This window comes from Parasteatoda tepidariorum, chromosome 2 (assembly GCF_043381705.1).
Source record: "Parasteatoda tepidariorum isolate YZ-2023 chromosome 2, CAS_Ptep_4.0, whole genome shotgun sequence".
In the NCBI taxonomy this organism is placed as follows: domain Eukaryota; kingdom Metazoa; phylum Arthropoda; class Arachnida; order Araneae; family Theridiidae; genus Parasteatoda; species Parasteatoda tepidariorum.
The window spans coordinates 92723892-92738953 of record NC_092205.1 but is presented as its reverse complement, the minus strand read 5'-3'; the positions used below and the strand labels follow the sequence as shown (position 1 = coordinate 92738953).

Here is a 15062-nt window from a genome sequence, read left to right as displayed (position 1 = left end):
CTATAAATGAGATATTCTTCATTATGCATTATCCATACTTATTCTATTTCAGTACATTTTTTTTTAGGTAACCTACTCAGTTTTAGAGAATTTTATAAATTATACAAAATCCAGGAAAATTTTTATTAAACCGGTAGACCATGAGAAACAGGCAAAATCCAGTCTACCGGATTTTGTTTGTTTCTCCTGGTCTTCTGGTTAAATAAAAACTCTCCTGGTTTTTTTCCATTTTAGAAAATTTCCTAAAAGTGTGCTAGTTCACTAAAAAAATCATTTTAAAACTTTTTTTGTTCTAAAAATGTTCAGTTTATTTTTATTTGGAGCTCCCTTTTTAAATTAATTAAAAACTCTTTTAGCTATCTTTGATGAAGTAAATGCCTATTACAATTCAAAATTATAAGTAAACATCATTTCAAGTTTATTTAGTGTCAATCATAACTGGAAAATATTGCAATTTTTCTAATATGATAGCAATAAAAATCCCTGAAATTCCCCTTATAGTAAAATATTTAATACATTATGCAACAATTATCATGAAATTTACATTGTTTCGTAAAATAAATCCACTGGATTTTCTTCCTATCCATGTTGGCAGCTATGTTTCTATAAAATATATTTATCTATATAAAATATATTATGCATTAAACATTCAATGCCTTTACACATCTTTTACCTCCTTTTTGAACGATAGTATGTTTAGATGTAAATAAATGTTGAAAAAGAAAACACATGTTTTTGAAATTTAATATATACATAAGAAAACACATGTATGTGAAATTCAAATATATACATAAACTTATTTTAAAATAATATACAATGCATTACCAGAAGTTATATATCTGTAATGCAGCAGATACATATTAGGATGGACTAAAGGACATTAAATCTCCTCTTATTGACTGCCTCAGAGTAGACTTTCGTGTTGGTGGCGTGTAGAGAAGGCTCACTTTCTTAGATATTTGAGCAGCACGTCCCTTAGCAGACTGAAAAATGAACAATCATATTTATGTCTATTAATATTCATAATTTAGGAGATGGGGTTTACATAAAAAATATTTTAATTTTGAAGATTTACTTTTTTAATTATCCCCCCCAATTAAAAAACCTTTAATAATCTGTAAAAATTGCCTCATTATTTTATACCTATTTTTAACCCTTTTTTTACTCAGAAAAAGCATAATAATGCGACAAAATTGTAAAATTGGCGAATAAAATTGTGTTTTGGCGATGTGTTTTCCACTGGAACGAAAATAGATAAACTTACATCAAAATGAATTTTTCTTAATTAATAAGTTTTTTATTTATTCGATTACAGTAATTTTCGGTAGGTGCACCGCATAATAAATTAGAATTGGGTACCAATAATATAAGCCTGAAACAAACTATCGTAAAACAGTTTTTTAAGAGAAAAAATTAATCATAAAAATTGCTAAGATTTGCATTTGGTGATACTTATTAAAAAATATAATAACGGCAGTATATACACCTAACTATATCAAGTGGAAATACTTTTGTTAGTTTCCACTACAGATGTTTTTTCTTCTCCAAAAACCCTTACTTTGGATATTTTTGATATCTATGAAATGAAGGTTTTTAGGCAATATTGTGATGCTGAAAAGCCACACTTTTTTCAGCGGTGACATTTTTAAGTTAAACTATTTACTATTCTTTATTTATCATCTGTGATGTTTTTTAATTTACTATTTATCGTCAACAAAAAGGTTTTTTATAAATTTCAATTACATTTAACAGCCCAATACCTTTATTAGAAATATATTATAGCCAAAATGAAAATCATAGTGTTTTTAAATGGAAGAATAATTTTAAAATGTGGGTAAGTGGCCTAAGCCATTGTGGCCCTAAGTCTTTCAAACATTATTATGTGATTAATATTATGAAGAAAAAATAATTGCTGCAATTTTTAGAACTATTTCTCAAGCTGGATGCTAGGTAATAATGGGTAAAATTTTATATCAAGGAAACAGAAAATCTATCACTTGTTTCCAGATTTCTTATAAGTTTTATCTGCAACACTATTGGACAGTAACAGTTTCAATTGTTAAGGAAGAATATATATTTTTCTTATAAATTGAAATGGGAGATTCATGCAAGTATAAAATAAAAAAAGTTAAAATATAAATACAATTTTATTTCTTTTAAAACTGAAGAAATTAATAAAATTATTTATTTTTAGAAATAATGCTTACTAGGTGTAATTAAAAGGAATTAATTATTATTTTAACACATTTTACTGTTGATTTTACTTTAAAGAGGGGTGCTACCCCATTAACAAGGCTTTACTAAGTAGATGTTAACAAGGCGAAGTTTTTGATGGATTCTGCTTTTAACCAGCCACAATTGGGTTTAATCAAGACTAACGGATTAAAGCCTGAAGAATCTACGATGCCCTCATTTTTATCCAGTCAAAACCAGCTCAACAGTTTGGATTGCAAAGGTGGGTATCGAAAATAGAAGTAATTCCAAAATATTCCTAAGAATCAATTAATCTCTGGTTGTCAAGGGTTTTAAAAATGATGAAATAAAACATGGAACCAAAAAGTGTCTCCGCAATGCAGCAAATATTTTACGCAACTCTATATGGCATTCAAATTTATTACACAATAAACAGAAATTAAAAATACCACTGATTAATTTAATTTATATTTTATTAATAAACGTTATCATTTACTTTTATCGATGTTATAACCTAATAAAATACTAATTTATAAATACACATTTCATAAATTTGGGCTTAACCAACAAAGATTATTTAGATCCAGTTTCACTGAGATACTCAATTAAAGATGGAAGCATTAGAAATTGTTCAAGTAAATAGAAATTGGAGCAATTAGAAATTGTTGACCGCAAAGCCTCAGTAACCAAACTTTCAGTGATTAAATCTAGGTTTACCTTTCATTTTTACTTTACCTGTAACATATGCATAATAAAACAAGATCTATTAACAAGAGTAACTTACTTTAACAATTTTTGGAGAATCTTCCAAAACCAAATTATCGAAGTCATATGTTATCCCAGTTGCATCTTGTAAAGGAAGGTCAGCTAGAATTGAAGAAAAAAAAAATAATTGTATGCATACAAGAGAGCAAATAAGAAATATATGCGACAAAATTTTTAACTTTACCTTTACAGGGTGATCCCATAATTGAGGGTCGCCTTACATCAAACAGATTTTCAAAAGAGCTGCTTCTTCCTAACATTTCTGTAAGTCTTTGTGACCTCCGAGGAGTGAAATCATTATCCTTTTTTGACTTTTCCTTGACACTCGGTGTTCTCATAACCTCTTCAGCAAAACTGTCTGGAACGTTTGTCTTTATGTCATCTGTGAAGTGATTAACAATTGTTGCGATTAAATTGTTAACAATCAGGGTAATCTAGGGTCTCATAGCAGGGGCTTGTCTAGGCCAAATTTACTACTGTTTAGAGGTACCTTCGCAAAATACTTTTTCTTAAATTTTATTTTTGTATCCAGTAAGAAGCAATAAATCCATATTTTTGTGTTCATTTTTTAATATAATTTTCACAAATTATGCCTACATTTTCACAAAATAGGTACCTCTCAGAAAAACCTAGACAGACCCCTGCATAGGTGGTAACATTAAAAAGAGGGAAACATGATTTTACAAATCTTTTTTTTAAGCTAACCATTGCGCAATATCTAAAATATTTTTGAAAGATGGAATTTCAAACCATTTTACGCTGAAAACCTCAAATTTATATTGGCTGCAATATTTTACATTTATAATTGGCATTAAATAGACTTGACATTGATGCTAATTGAATATAAGTTTTTTGTTATTATATAGCTTACATTTTTGAATTCGCAATCTTGAAAAGTAATAGATATTAAAATTATTTTAGCTATTATAACACATTATTTAATCTAAGAATAGAGAATTCTGAGTAAAAACAGAAAATTTAAGAATATTTAAAAAAGCAGAGCTTCAAATTAATTGCTATAAATGTATCCAAATGTTATTTTACAAAATTTTATTTAAAATAATAATAACAATAATAATTTAAAAAAACTAATTAATATGATTGATAATGAGCTTCTTTTTATTTAAATTGGATTATTTTAAAGATACATCAACAACTTCAGAGAGCTAGTTGAATTTTATAATTATAATTTAAATATTACTAAAATTAAATCTTGGCAAAACATTTAAAACAACATTAATTCATCTAAAATTGTTTAAACGAAGCAAGTGCATGACTGACATTTATTGAAAATGGAATCAAATTGTATCATTATTACACTCACACACACAAAAAAAGTTTAAAAATGAACTTGAAATTTAGCTAAACTTAAAACTTCATAACTGTAATAGTCAAGTATACTGACAGTTTGTATTTTGAAAAATTTACAAGAATAAAAGATTTTAAAAGCATCATCTTGTAAGAGCTGTAATTTATTTTGCACACATTGCAAATAAAATATTGTTTTTACTATTCTGTTTAGGTGACATTAATTTCCTTTTATTTCAACTAAATAAAATTTAAATAAATAAGTGTATTTTAATGAATATTACAATTGTATGCAAAATTTTATCCATTCACTTAGAAAGTTCTTAGTACAAAGTTAAAAGTAATGATTGACCATAAGCACTGTTTATACATACCCAAATCAAAAGTATTCATCACTTCTGGTTTTTCAACATTCAAGATACTTTCGAAAGATCCACTCCTATTCAGCTTTTCTGCAAGTCTAGGAGATCTTCTTGGTGTGAAAGACTCTTCAACTATAAGCTTCTTTACAGACATTGGAGTAACACAAGGGGTGTCTTTACTTTCAATGCTCTCATTTATACTTTCAAGGGCATACCTGAGAGCCATTTTTGACTTCCGATGACCTGCAAGATAATAATAACCTGTAACCGGGGGGTTATTGCAGCACAAAGTGAAAATCCCTGAAAACTTTACGTGTTAAAAATCGAAATCAATTCATATACCATACATGTTTCATATTTAACATAACTTTTTGAACTAACATTTATAATTGAATTACCTACTAATGCAGAATATCACACCTTTAGAGAAACTAATTCAAGAAAAAACTCACTTCTTACAGGATCATGCATAATCATGTCAGCCAAAAAGAGAAATTCAAAATTGGAAATAATAATATAAGCACTTACATTGAGCGAAGTAAAAAATAAGTACATAAATCTTAATCTAAAGAAGGTTTTTTTTAAAAACTAAACTCAGCGGCGTGACAGCCCATAGAGGGCCAAGGCCTACTGTGCCCATCTCAGTTTTCTTGACCTTGGGCTCTGGGGTGCAAGAGCAGATGATCCGGTTAGGTGGTCAGCCTAACGCGGAACCCCCAGTGTTTAGTTCCCAAGCAAGCTTGGTAAAGTTGGCTTTTTAAAGTTATTTATAATTACTTTAACTATTAACACTCAACATACTGCAGTACTAGCAATTGCATTATCTGTTTAGGAATAAGAGAAATATTTTTGCCATTAGCGGATATTTTGTCGCCTAATTTTTTAAAAAAAAAAATTCTTCAACAAATACAGAGAAATTTGAGAACATAAGGGTAAACAGGAGTCTTCATTAAAATACAGGAGTCTTGGCAGGTATGCAATTACTTAAACAAATAACTAGATATTTTAATAAAGTTCGTTGTGACATAAAACAATAAAGGAAGACTTTACCCATAGAATTTTTTTTTGATACCCTCTCAGCTAGAGATGTTGCAAGACTAAAGCTTTTGAGTGACTCACTCAGAGTGATAGGACATTGCTTTTCGTGGTTTTCAATTTTAATCAGTTCATTTAAACCATTTTCTGATGTACTATGCGAAGATATGGCATCAGAAGTTTTAACCTCATTGATGTCTTCGGACATGCTCGGAATAATGCAATCTATTTTATCCAAAGGTTTATCTTGGGATGGGCTGGCAACGCATAAGTAAGGAAGACCTGTATTATTACTAATTGGCATAACAGATTCTTCTTCATTACTTTCTGATGCACTATTAACGATAGATTTAGAAGTGCATTTTGCATCAGGCGAGTCAAAATTTACCAATTTTATACCTTCTACTATTTTAGAAGTGGCACCTTTCAATGTTCTGCAGAATTTTTCTTGTTGTGGAGTTTCACTTGAGCTGGAAACATACAAATCAGGACCTCCATTATGTTCTGATGCATTATTATCAATAGATTTACATGAAAATTTTATACCGGCCGAGTCAATATCGACCAGCTTGACATCTATTTCAGAAGCGGTACTTTTCTCGTAAAATTGATCTCGTCTGGACATTTTACTCGAACCGGAACCATACGAACCAGGACAACTTTCTGTAGATTTTTGTGAAGGACTTTCAATTTGTACAAGTGTTTGCGACACACAATTACTAATAGGTTTATATGAAGAAAGTACATCAACTGGTTCTAAATTAATCATTTTATTATCATCTAACACTTCAGAAGTAACACAATTAACTGTTTCCAAGGATTCATCTTGTTTAAGGGTTTCTTTTAAGCTAGTAGCACAAGTTTTAGAAAAGTCCTCAGAAGTAATTTCAGATGTGCTGTAATCAAATGCAGCAAGCATGGCCGGCTCAACATTTAGCTCACACTTTTCTCCTGTTAGTTCTTGCTGTAACTCTCCCACGCCATTATCAAGGGCCACCAGAAGAGTAGGCTTATCATTTAGCACACCATTAGCATCAGTTACTTCTTCTAGCAAATCTCCTTTGGTAGAATCGGTGGTAGTTTTTAATGGCATTTTTGGTCTTAAACCTGCAGTTAAATCAGAGACAGAAATGTCACTTTCTATTCTTTTTTCTGGAATATCAACTTTCATATTAAAGTCATCAGTTAAGCTTCTCTGACATTCATTGTCACCAGGGGAGATTTTTGCTTTTTCATTGAAACTTGTTCCGTCATGAAGATTGGAGTCAAGAGAGTGGTCTTCGTTTTTGGTTGTGAGTAACTCATCAGCGGGAGATTTCACATCTAATTTCAATGGACTTGATCTAAAATAAAGATAAATGACAAAAATCGTTAGATTTTGATCTATTTTAATTTTTTAAAAAGAAGAACTAGAACATAGAACAATATTTATACTACCATAACCATGTAGTGTATCTACCACTACAAAAATATAATTTCAATTCAATAGTATATAAAACATGTTAACTCAAATTTATGGTGGGGTACTTTTTCATAGATGAAAGGTCCATATTTACTCTCCCCACAAGGATAAAGATTTTGAAGATAAATACATTATTTTTGCATTTTCATTAATCATTATTTTTAAGTCTTTTTTTTTCATTTGTCATATTTTTACCTTTTTTAGTTATTTTTTTAGGAATTTTGAATGATATATTTATTTTAAGAATATTTTGTTTGTGGATTAATTTTTTTTTCCATAAATTAATTTAAATGCTACATCAAATCTTTACAATGCATTTCTTGTGCATTAATCTTTATAAATAGTTTCACATAATCACATAACTAGTGCTGATGTTGAACATATGCTCCAGAGACAAAATTTTGGCTTTGGACAAAAGGCAATCACTTAATTTGAAGTATATCAAAAAATATTTGATAATAAAATGCAATTTTAGATGTTCTTGAAAATTGTTACTTAAAATTAATAAATTACAAATCATATTCACCAGGAATTTATTTACATTTCATTTATAAATTATACATTTAAATTATTATATTACCTTTTTTTACTAAATTTATAAATACAAATTACGATTTATAATTTTTTTTAATATATACAGTAAAGCTAACACAAAAAATGTTTTAAAAAAACATTTACTTTTTCTTTTTAAGGTCATTTTTGATGGTCCTAACAATGATTATCACAATTATGAAACTCTTCTAATTAGGTATTATGATACTAAATATGATAAACATACGCAAATTCTGAAGTAAAAAAAAATCTATGATATAAGTCAAAAGTTTGATAAATGGACGGATTTCTTGAAAGAAACTTTAGTCAGAAGGAAAACACATTTTCTTTTCACAATTGAAAAAAAAAAAAAAAATAAAAAAAAAATACACTATTTGTTTAAAACTAAAATTGTTAATTTACACAGTTGCTTCAATTTAAATTCTAACTTGAAGATAGTTATGCTTAGTAGAAGAAAAAATTCTTCAATCTCTCCTCTAAAGAGTTTTTTCTAGCATATAAGAACTCTCCGCATTTCATAGAATCTATAAATCAATGAAATCTTTATACCAGGGTTGGCAAGTTTTCGACACGTGACGGTTTTTACCAGTTTATACCATGGTTTTTACCGTCATGTCAAAAACCCCACTGTCAAAAACGTCGAAAACTGTCAAAAACCCATAGTTTTGGTAAAACTGTATTTTTAAGTTTAACTGCTTATAATTTAAAATTAATTCATTTTTGGGCAATAAAATTAGAAAAAAAGTTGTTAAAAGATATTTAAGAACAGATTCTTGCATTTTCCCAACATGATTATATCAAAACATACTATTTGAAGTAAAATATTAGGATACTAAACAAAATTTTCAACATTTCCAAGCATCATTTTGTTTGGCATATTACATTACTGAAGAATGTCAAGTCATTCTTGACTTAGAGTTTGTTAGTAGTTACAAGTTTTGAAAGTTTTGTTTAGCTTATTTCTAATATTTAAGAAATGCCAAATTTTAAATTCTTCTTTTTAGTTCTTGAATTTATTAATAGTTCCAAGCTTTTTTGTTTGTTTGTTTATTTCTAACAATTAAGAAGTGCAAAATTTTGAATCCTTTGCAAATCAAGCTATAATGATAAAAGTAAGTATCACTATTTTCAATAAGTATATTACAATATTTCTATATGAATGTATATCCTTCTATAAGAATACATGTTTATAGTTGCAAAATCAATAGCAATCATTTACAACATTCATTTAACAAGGCAATTATGTGAAAATAATATATTGCCTGCTTTATGCCATAAATTAAAGAAAACAGTAGGTTTTTGACGGTTTTTACCGGTAAAAACACGGTTATTACCACTGTCATGTCAAAAACCCAACCCTGCTTTATATACAATGCACTTATTACAAGCATTTTATTTTATAACCTTTATTGAACAGCTGACTCAATTTTCGGGTTTACGACTACTAATGTTCAACTCCATAACCTTGTAATTTTTGACACAATTCAGAAGACAAGGAAACTCCTGGATCAAGTATTGGGAGAAATTTTGCCTTTGTGGATGACTTTTTTGATGGAACTAACCCGCATTTGCGTTGTACGAGAGGAAGACCACGAGAACCTCCCACGGTTATCCTGACGACAAGGAGACATTACTCGTGATCCGTCTACCACTGAGGATATATTACGTCAGCACTGTGGTCGGTGCAAGCCAGATGCAGATTCCTATCAACCAGTCATCTGATAGAATTTGATGAGGTAATCTAAAAAAAAGGGGGGGAGATAAATGTCAGTCAACTTCTAGGCGGGGGCAACAAACGGTTGAGAACCACTGATCTAGACCTTGTGGGAGTTTTGTATAACTTAATAATATGCCTGAGCCGCTTTAGATCAAGGGATAGAGCGTTCGCCTTCCAATTAGGTGAATTGGATATGAATCCTGCACACGGCTTGCACCGACCACAGTACTGACGTAAAGTATCCTCAGTGGTAGGCGGATCATGGTTTAGAGTCCCCTTGCCGTTAGGCTAATCATGGGAGGTTCTCGTGGTCTTCCTCTCCATACAAAGCAAATGCGGGTTAGTTCCATCAAAAAAAATCATCAGGAAGACAAATTTCTTCCAATACTTGATCCAGAAGTTCACTTCTCTTCTGGATTGGGTTCAAAATGACAAAGCTACGGAGTTGAACATTAGTAGTCGTAAACCCAAACATTTGGGTCGGCTGTTCAACGAAGTTTATGAAATAAAATAATAATATGCCTACAAATGAAAACAATTGTTACAAACACATTTAAACAAAAAATTTAAATCAACATACGTTCTTTGAACTCCATTTGTTTTGAGTTTTAAAAAAGAAGCCGGAGATGAGATGTCAACTTGGAAAGCAAAACTCCACTCAGAACGGGGACAAAACATGAAGTTATCAGGAGCAAATGATTTTCTACTCAGGCTCGGTTCTATCCTACTTATGTCGCACGAAAATATTTCCTCATCTTCCACTTTTTTCACCTTTGATTCTTTTATTTCCGCGTCAGTAGGTCGATTATTCTTAGTAATTTGATTTCTTTTGTTTAAGAGCTTGTTGTTTGGATGATTGATGTTCTTGGGAAAAGCAAGTTCTAAAAAATAAACATTTAAAAAGTCAACAGTTCATTTTTAAAAAAATTAAAAGTTGATTTACATACAGAAATTTATTTATTAAACCAGAAGACACATATAAAAATTGTAATATATTTCCATGGAGTAAAGTCCATGATTATTAAGAGTAATTTTACATTCTAGTAAACAGTGAAGTACATAAATTGTAACTATTTAAGTCTTTGTAGCCAAGTTTTTAGATTACTTGCAAAAATAAGCTAGATAAATAGCTTCACATCAATTTTTTAATTTTTTTGGAGCCATAAACAGCCCTGACAAAAGTAGAAATTATAGCTTAGAAAAAAAATTCCCTTTTCATATATATTTTTTTACTGTTTGATTTTATTTGAGAACTCTCTCATCTCATCACCTAAGTATTTTTAAGGGGTCACAGTACCCAAAAAATGGCCCAAATATTTAAGAAAAAAAAAATTATTGCTTATAATAAAACTTAAAACTATTTCAAATACACTGAAAAAAAATCGTCTCTCTATCTACATTTTTAAAAAAGTTACGAATGATTTTCGATTGCCCTAAAACAAAAAAATTGACAAGCAGACAGCTCTTCTGCTGATTCTACTCAACCAAATAAATTACAAATATAATCTAGAAGCCAAGCCTCATTTTATTTGAAATTCTGTAACAACTGATTATCAATTTCTCATCTTTCTTCTTTGAATGAAAGTGTTTGACTTTAGTTAAAGACTTGCGAGATTAAATTTAAGACTTGCGATAAAACGCCGTAATGCCAACAAAATAAAAAAAAAGGCTTAACTTACCAATCCGAGGGATTTCAAACAGACAAAAATATGTCTATGCTTTTATGGTACTTTTATATGGTGCATTATAACTTTGATAATGAGAAAGAAATTTTGAATACGTCAAATATGTAAATAATTGAAATTTCTTGTAAATAATTGAAGTGTTCTGAAATCTTAAAAAATAGTATATTTAAATATATTTCTATTTTTTAAAATCTTTTTTATGCTTTTTACATATATAACTGTAAACATCTGTTTCGTATAATGTATGAAATATATTTTGGCTTGNATAACTGATTTTTCCGGTTTTCTGAATCGCTACAAAAAGCCTTTTTTTTTTAATTGTTAAACCCAACAACAAAAAAATTTTTTTTTTTTTTTTGGAAATAATCTTAAAAAGGAGAAAAAATGATGAAGGAATACACTAATGATTATTTCCAAAATGATGGTAAGGTAAACATCTTTCAAAAAAGAAAGAAAAATCCTAAAATCTTATGAGGGAAATTTTCTTTAAAAAAAAAAATGGCGTAAAAATTTATCGAATTTCGTTCCGGTTTTTTGGTTTTCCGATTTCCGGATAACGGGTTCTGTACTATATATTTAAATATATTTATATTTTTTAAAATCTTTTGTATGCTTTTTACAATATATAACTGTATAATGTATGAAATATATTTTGGCTTGTTATAATTACTTTTTCAACAAAAACAAAACTTAAAAGTGTTTTTTCTCATAGATGATAATTTTGTGTTTACATCTTAATTAAACCTCTAAGGATTTTTTTCTATTTAAGATAAAGCTTTGAAGTAAACTTTTCCATTAACAATACACTTATTTAAACTGTGCATGGAATATGCATTTTATGAGGTATTAAAATTCTTACAGCATGTTATATTACCAAATACTAATTTTTAACATTTTTTTCCCTACTTTTGTACAAAATAATCTATAAAAAATGTTCAAATTGATATATCAACAAATAATTGCACAAACTTGTTAAGATGAATATTGTAAGCACTAAGGAAAAATTGTTTAAATTTTTTTAAAAATTTTAAAGAAATAAACAGTTTAACTATTTTTTGAAGATAAATTATTGTTTATAAGTTAAACGAGCATGTAAATCATCCACAAAATGAATAATTATACCTTTATTTAAAAAAAAAAAATGTTGCAAGGGTACTAAGAGTTCTTAAATAAGGTCAATGGTACCAAAATATAGTGCAATTATTATTTTTTCATATTACATAAATAAAATATTGTTTTATTGTTATAATATATAAACAATTTGAATATAAGCAATAAAAAAAGAACTGAACTATTAAGCAAACTGAAAATCAAGTTAACACAGCAATTATGGTGACAATCATAAAAATTAGAACATGGATTTAAAAATATCTAATTAAAAATACCTTTTAAGAATATTTATAAAGCTAAAATATCTTATCTGACCAAATTCAAGTATGCTATTTTCAAAAGATCAATTTCAGAAATTATGTTAATTTATTTTTAATGAAACAAAAATTTTAACATCATTCCATGTACAATCAAATTACTTTAAATATATAAAAAAAAATCGAAATAACGAAGAAAAAAATTAAACATTAAACAAAAATATCTTCAAAATTTTTCAAACTGAAATCATTTTTAAAATTAGGTTTTACTAATATTTTTAATATTCATTAGGTTAAAACTGATTTAGCTTAAAATTTTTTTTGTTTCCATGAAACAAATATAATTATGTATAAAAAATAAAAGTATATTAATTATAAACTTATTTTTATTAAGTTATATTGCATTATGTATTAAACATTATATGCATTATAATGTATTAGGGATTAAACATAAAAAGTTTAAACTATCTACTCTTTATTTTGTGTGCTTTCATTTTAAACATTATATTTATGTCATAAAAAATGGTTAACTTAATGTTTGATATTAATATGAAATTCTGGAAAAAAAATGTAGTGAAAAAAAAAAGAGTTGCTTACATCAAATAGAGAACAAATCTGACAATAAATTATAAATAAAAATATTTTTAATAATTTAATTACATAAAATGAAAACAAAATAAAACAAGAATAAAATTTGAAAGAAATACATTTCAAATCTTAAACAGAGAAAAAATATTAACTTAAAAAGCTTTTAAATCAAAAGCAGCTTTGTTAAAAATTAGTTTTGGCAAAAATGCTATTATTTTGAATGTTTCACATTCACATGCTGGACAAAATAAATTATCTATGTTATAAACCACAATGTGTGATTTTTAAATTACGTAAAAACAAATTATGATGTTAGATTTTATTTTGCATGCATGGGTAGCACTTTGTGATTATTATATCATGCTAATACAAATCTCAATGGGGTATTTTCAAATCATTTAACAGGATTAGATTACAGTACCTAAAATTTATAAGGAGTTCTTGATTTTTTACCATCATGAAAATCATGATTTTCTGTGAAAAATTTTGATCTAGTTCATGACATTTCAGGTGTGCAAATACCCAGTATACTGGACAATTGGCATAAACAATTATTAGAGTAAATAAGTTTTTTGTTCCATTACAGGGTGCGTAGCCAAATCTCTCAACAAAAAATAAGCACCTTTAAAGTACTTTTTAAGCACTGAAAAAACATTTGTAAGCAACATATAGTATATTAAAAAAATGCAAAATAGATTTTAATGACTTTACATGATCATGATAAAATAACTAGAGTCTGACAAAGAATTCTTTTCTTGATTATATTAGCCATGATAAAAAGTTTGAGATTTTTTGGTTCGATTTCAGAGGGCGGAAAATGAAGCTTGAAATTGAGAATATCTTGCAAAATGCAGCAGAGTTGCACATGAGAGCGCAAGAATTTCACCAAACTCAGCTCAGTCGGCACACATGCAGACTCCCAAGTACTTCATCAAACTTGTAACATGATTGAGGTGCTATCATACATTGCAGGCCAAAGGTAAGTCGAAATGGATTGTGGTCGAATGATTTACGAAAACGTTGAATAGAACAAAGTGATAACCACGCTTTTGCAGAATACGCAGCGAAAATCAACACTAATGTAATAAAAAAATCTCATTTTCGAAAAGGAAAAATTAAGCACTTTTCAAAAACACCAAATGAAAAAACCATCTTTAAGGGTTTAAAAAAAAAATAAATAAGCACCTTTAAGCACTTTTTAAAAACGCTATGCATCATGTATTAATAGAATGTCTTTAAAGCAATATTCTTTAAAGGATTACAGATCTTTTATTGGCATGCAGTGCTTTGTGTGTAAAGTCTAGTCAAGTAATGAAAGCATTTTTTTAATTCAAAACAATTTGGCTTGTAAGACAGCAGTATTTTTAAAATAGAAAAGTAGCATTTAAATTGTGATCTTAAGCATTACGTGCAATGCGCTATTTAAAATATGAATCACTATATTTGTAACAATAAATAAATTAATATTCATTATGTCAGCATTACTTTTTTATCCACTTGGTAAGCAGAGATAACAGAAATTAAGAAAATTTAATCAATATTCCAAAGAATAAGTCACATATTTTCACTGTTCTGTTCATTTATCTCTATTAGAATTTTTTATTTTAAAAAAAAAACTAACTGAACTTAAATAAGTTATAACACAACGTATGATGCATAATGTCATAATTGTGTTATAATATACCATTTTGTGACAAAAATACTAACTAACACATGAAACTGAAAAGCAAAACAGCATGTTATTTTTTTTACATCTTTGATAGTCATGAGGCAGGGTTGGCAAGTTTTTGACACATGACGGTTTTTACCGTCATGTCAAAAATCCATAGTTTTGGTAAAACTGTATTTTTATTTCAGTTTTTAACTGCTTATAATTTAAAATTAATTCATTTTTGGGCAATAAAATTAGAAAAAAAGTTGTTAAAAGATATTTAAGAACGGATTCTTGCATTTTCCCAACATGATTATATCAAAACATACTATTTGAAGTAAAATATTAGGATACTAAACAAAATTTTCAACATTTCC

At 28.1% G+C, this 15062-nt stretch overlaps 1 protein-coding gene across 1 annotated transcript in view; it reads right to left on the bottom strand.

Annotated features, from left to right (window-relative positions):
* Positions 1–726: 726 nt before the first annotated feature.
* The window catches only part of LOC107455875 (serine-rich adhesin for platelets), a 21738-nt gene continuing 7402 nt past the window's right edge, over positions 727–15062 (bottom strand). The window contains exons 5-10 of the mRNA XM_043051495.2: positions 9975–10275; positions 5679–7006; positions 4641–4871; positions 3143–3340; positions 2978–3060; positions 727–983 (exon numbers count right to left, since the gene is read on the bottom strand). Of these exons, the coding sequence (XP_042907429.1) occupies positions 861–983; positions 2978–3060; positions 3143–3340; positions 4641–4871; positions 5679–7006; positions 9975–10275 (2264 nt within the window). The 3' untranslated portion in view covers positions 727–860. The remainder of the gene's footprint in view (positions 984–2977; positions 3061–3142; positions 3341–4640; positions 4872–5678; positions 7007–9974; positions 10276–15062) is intronic.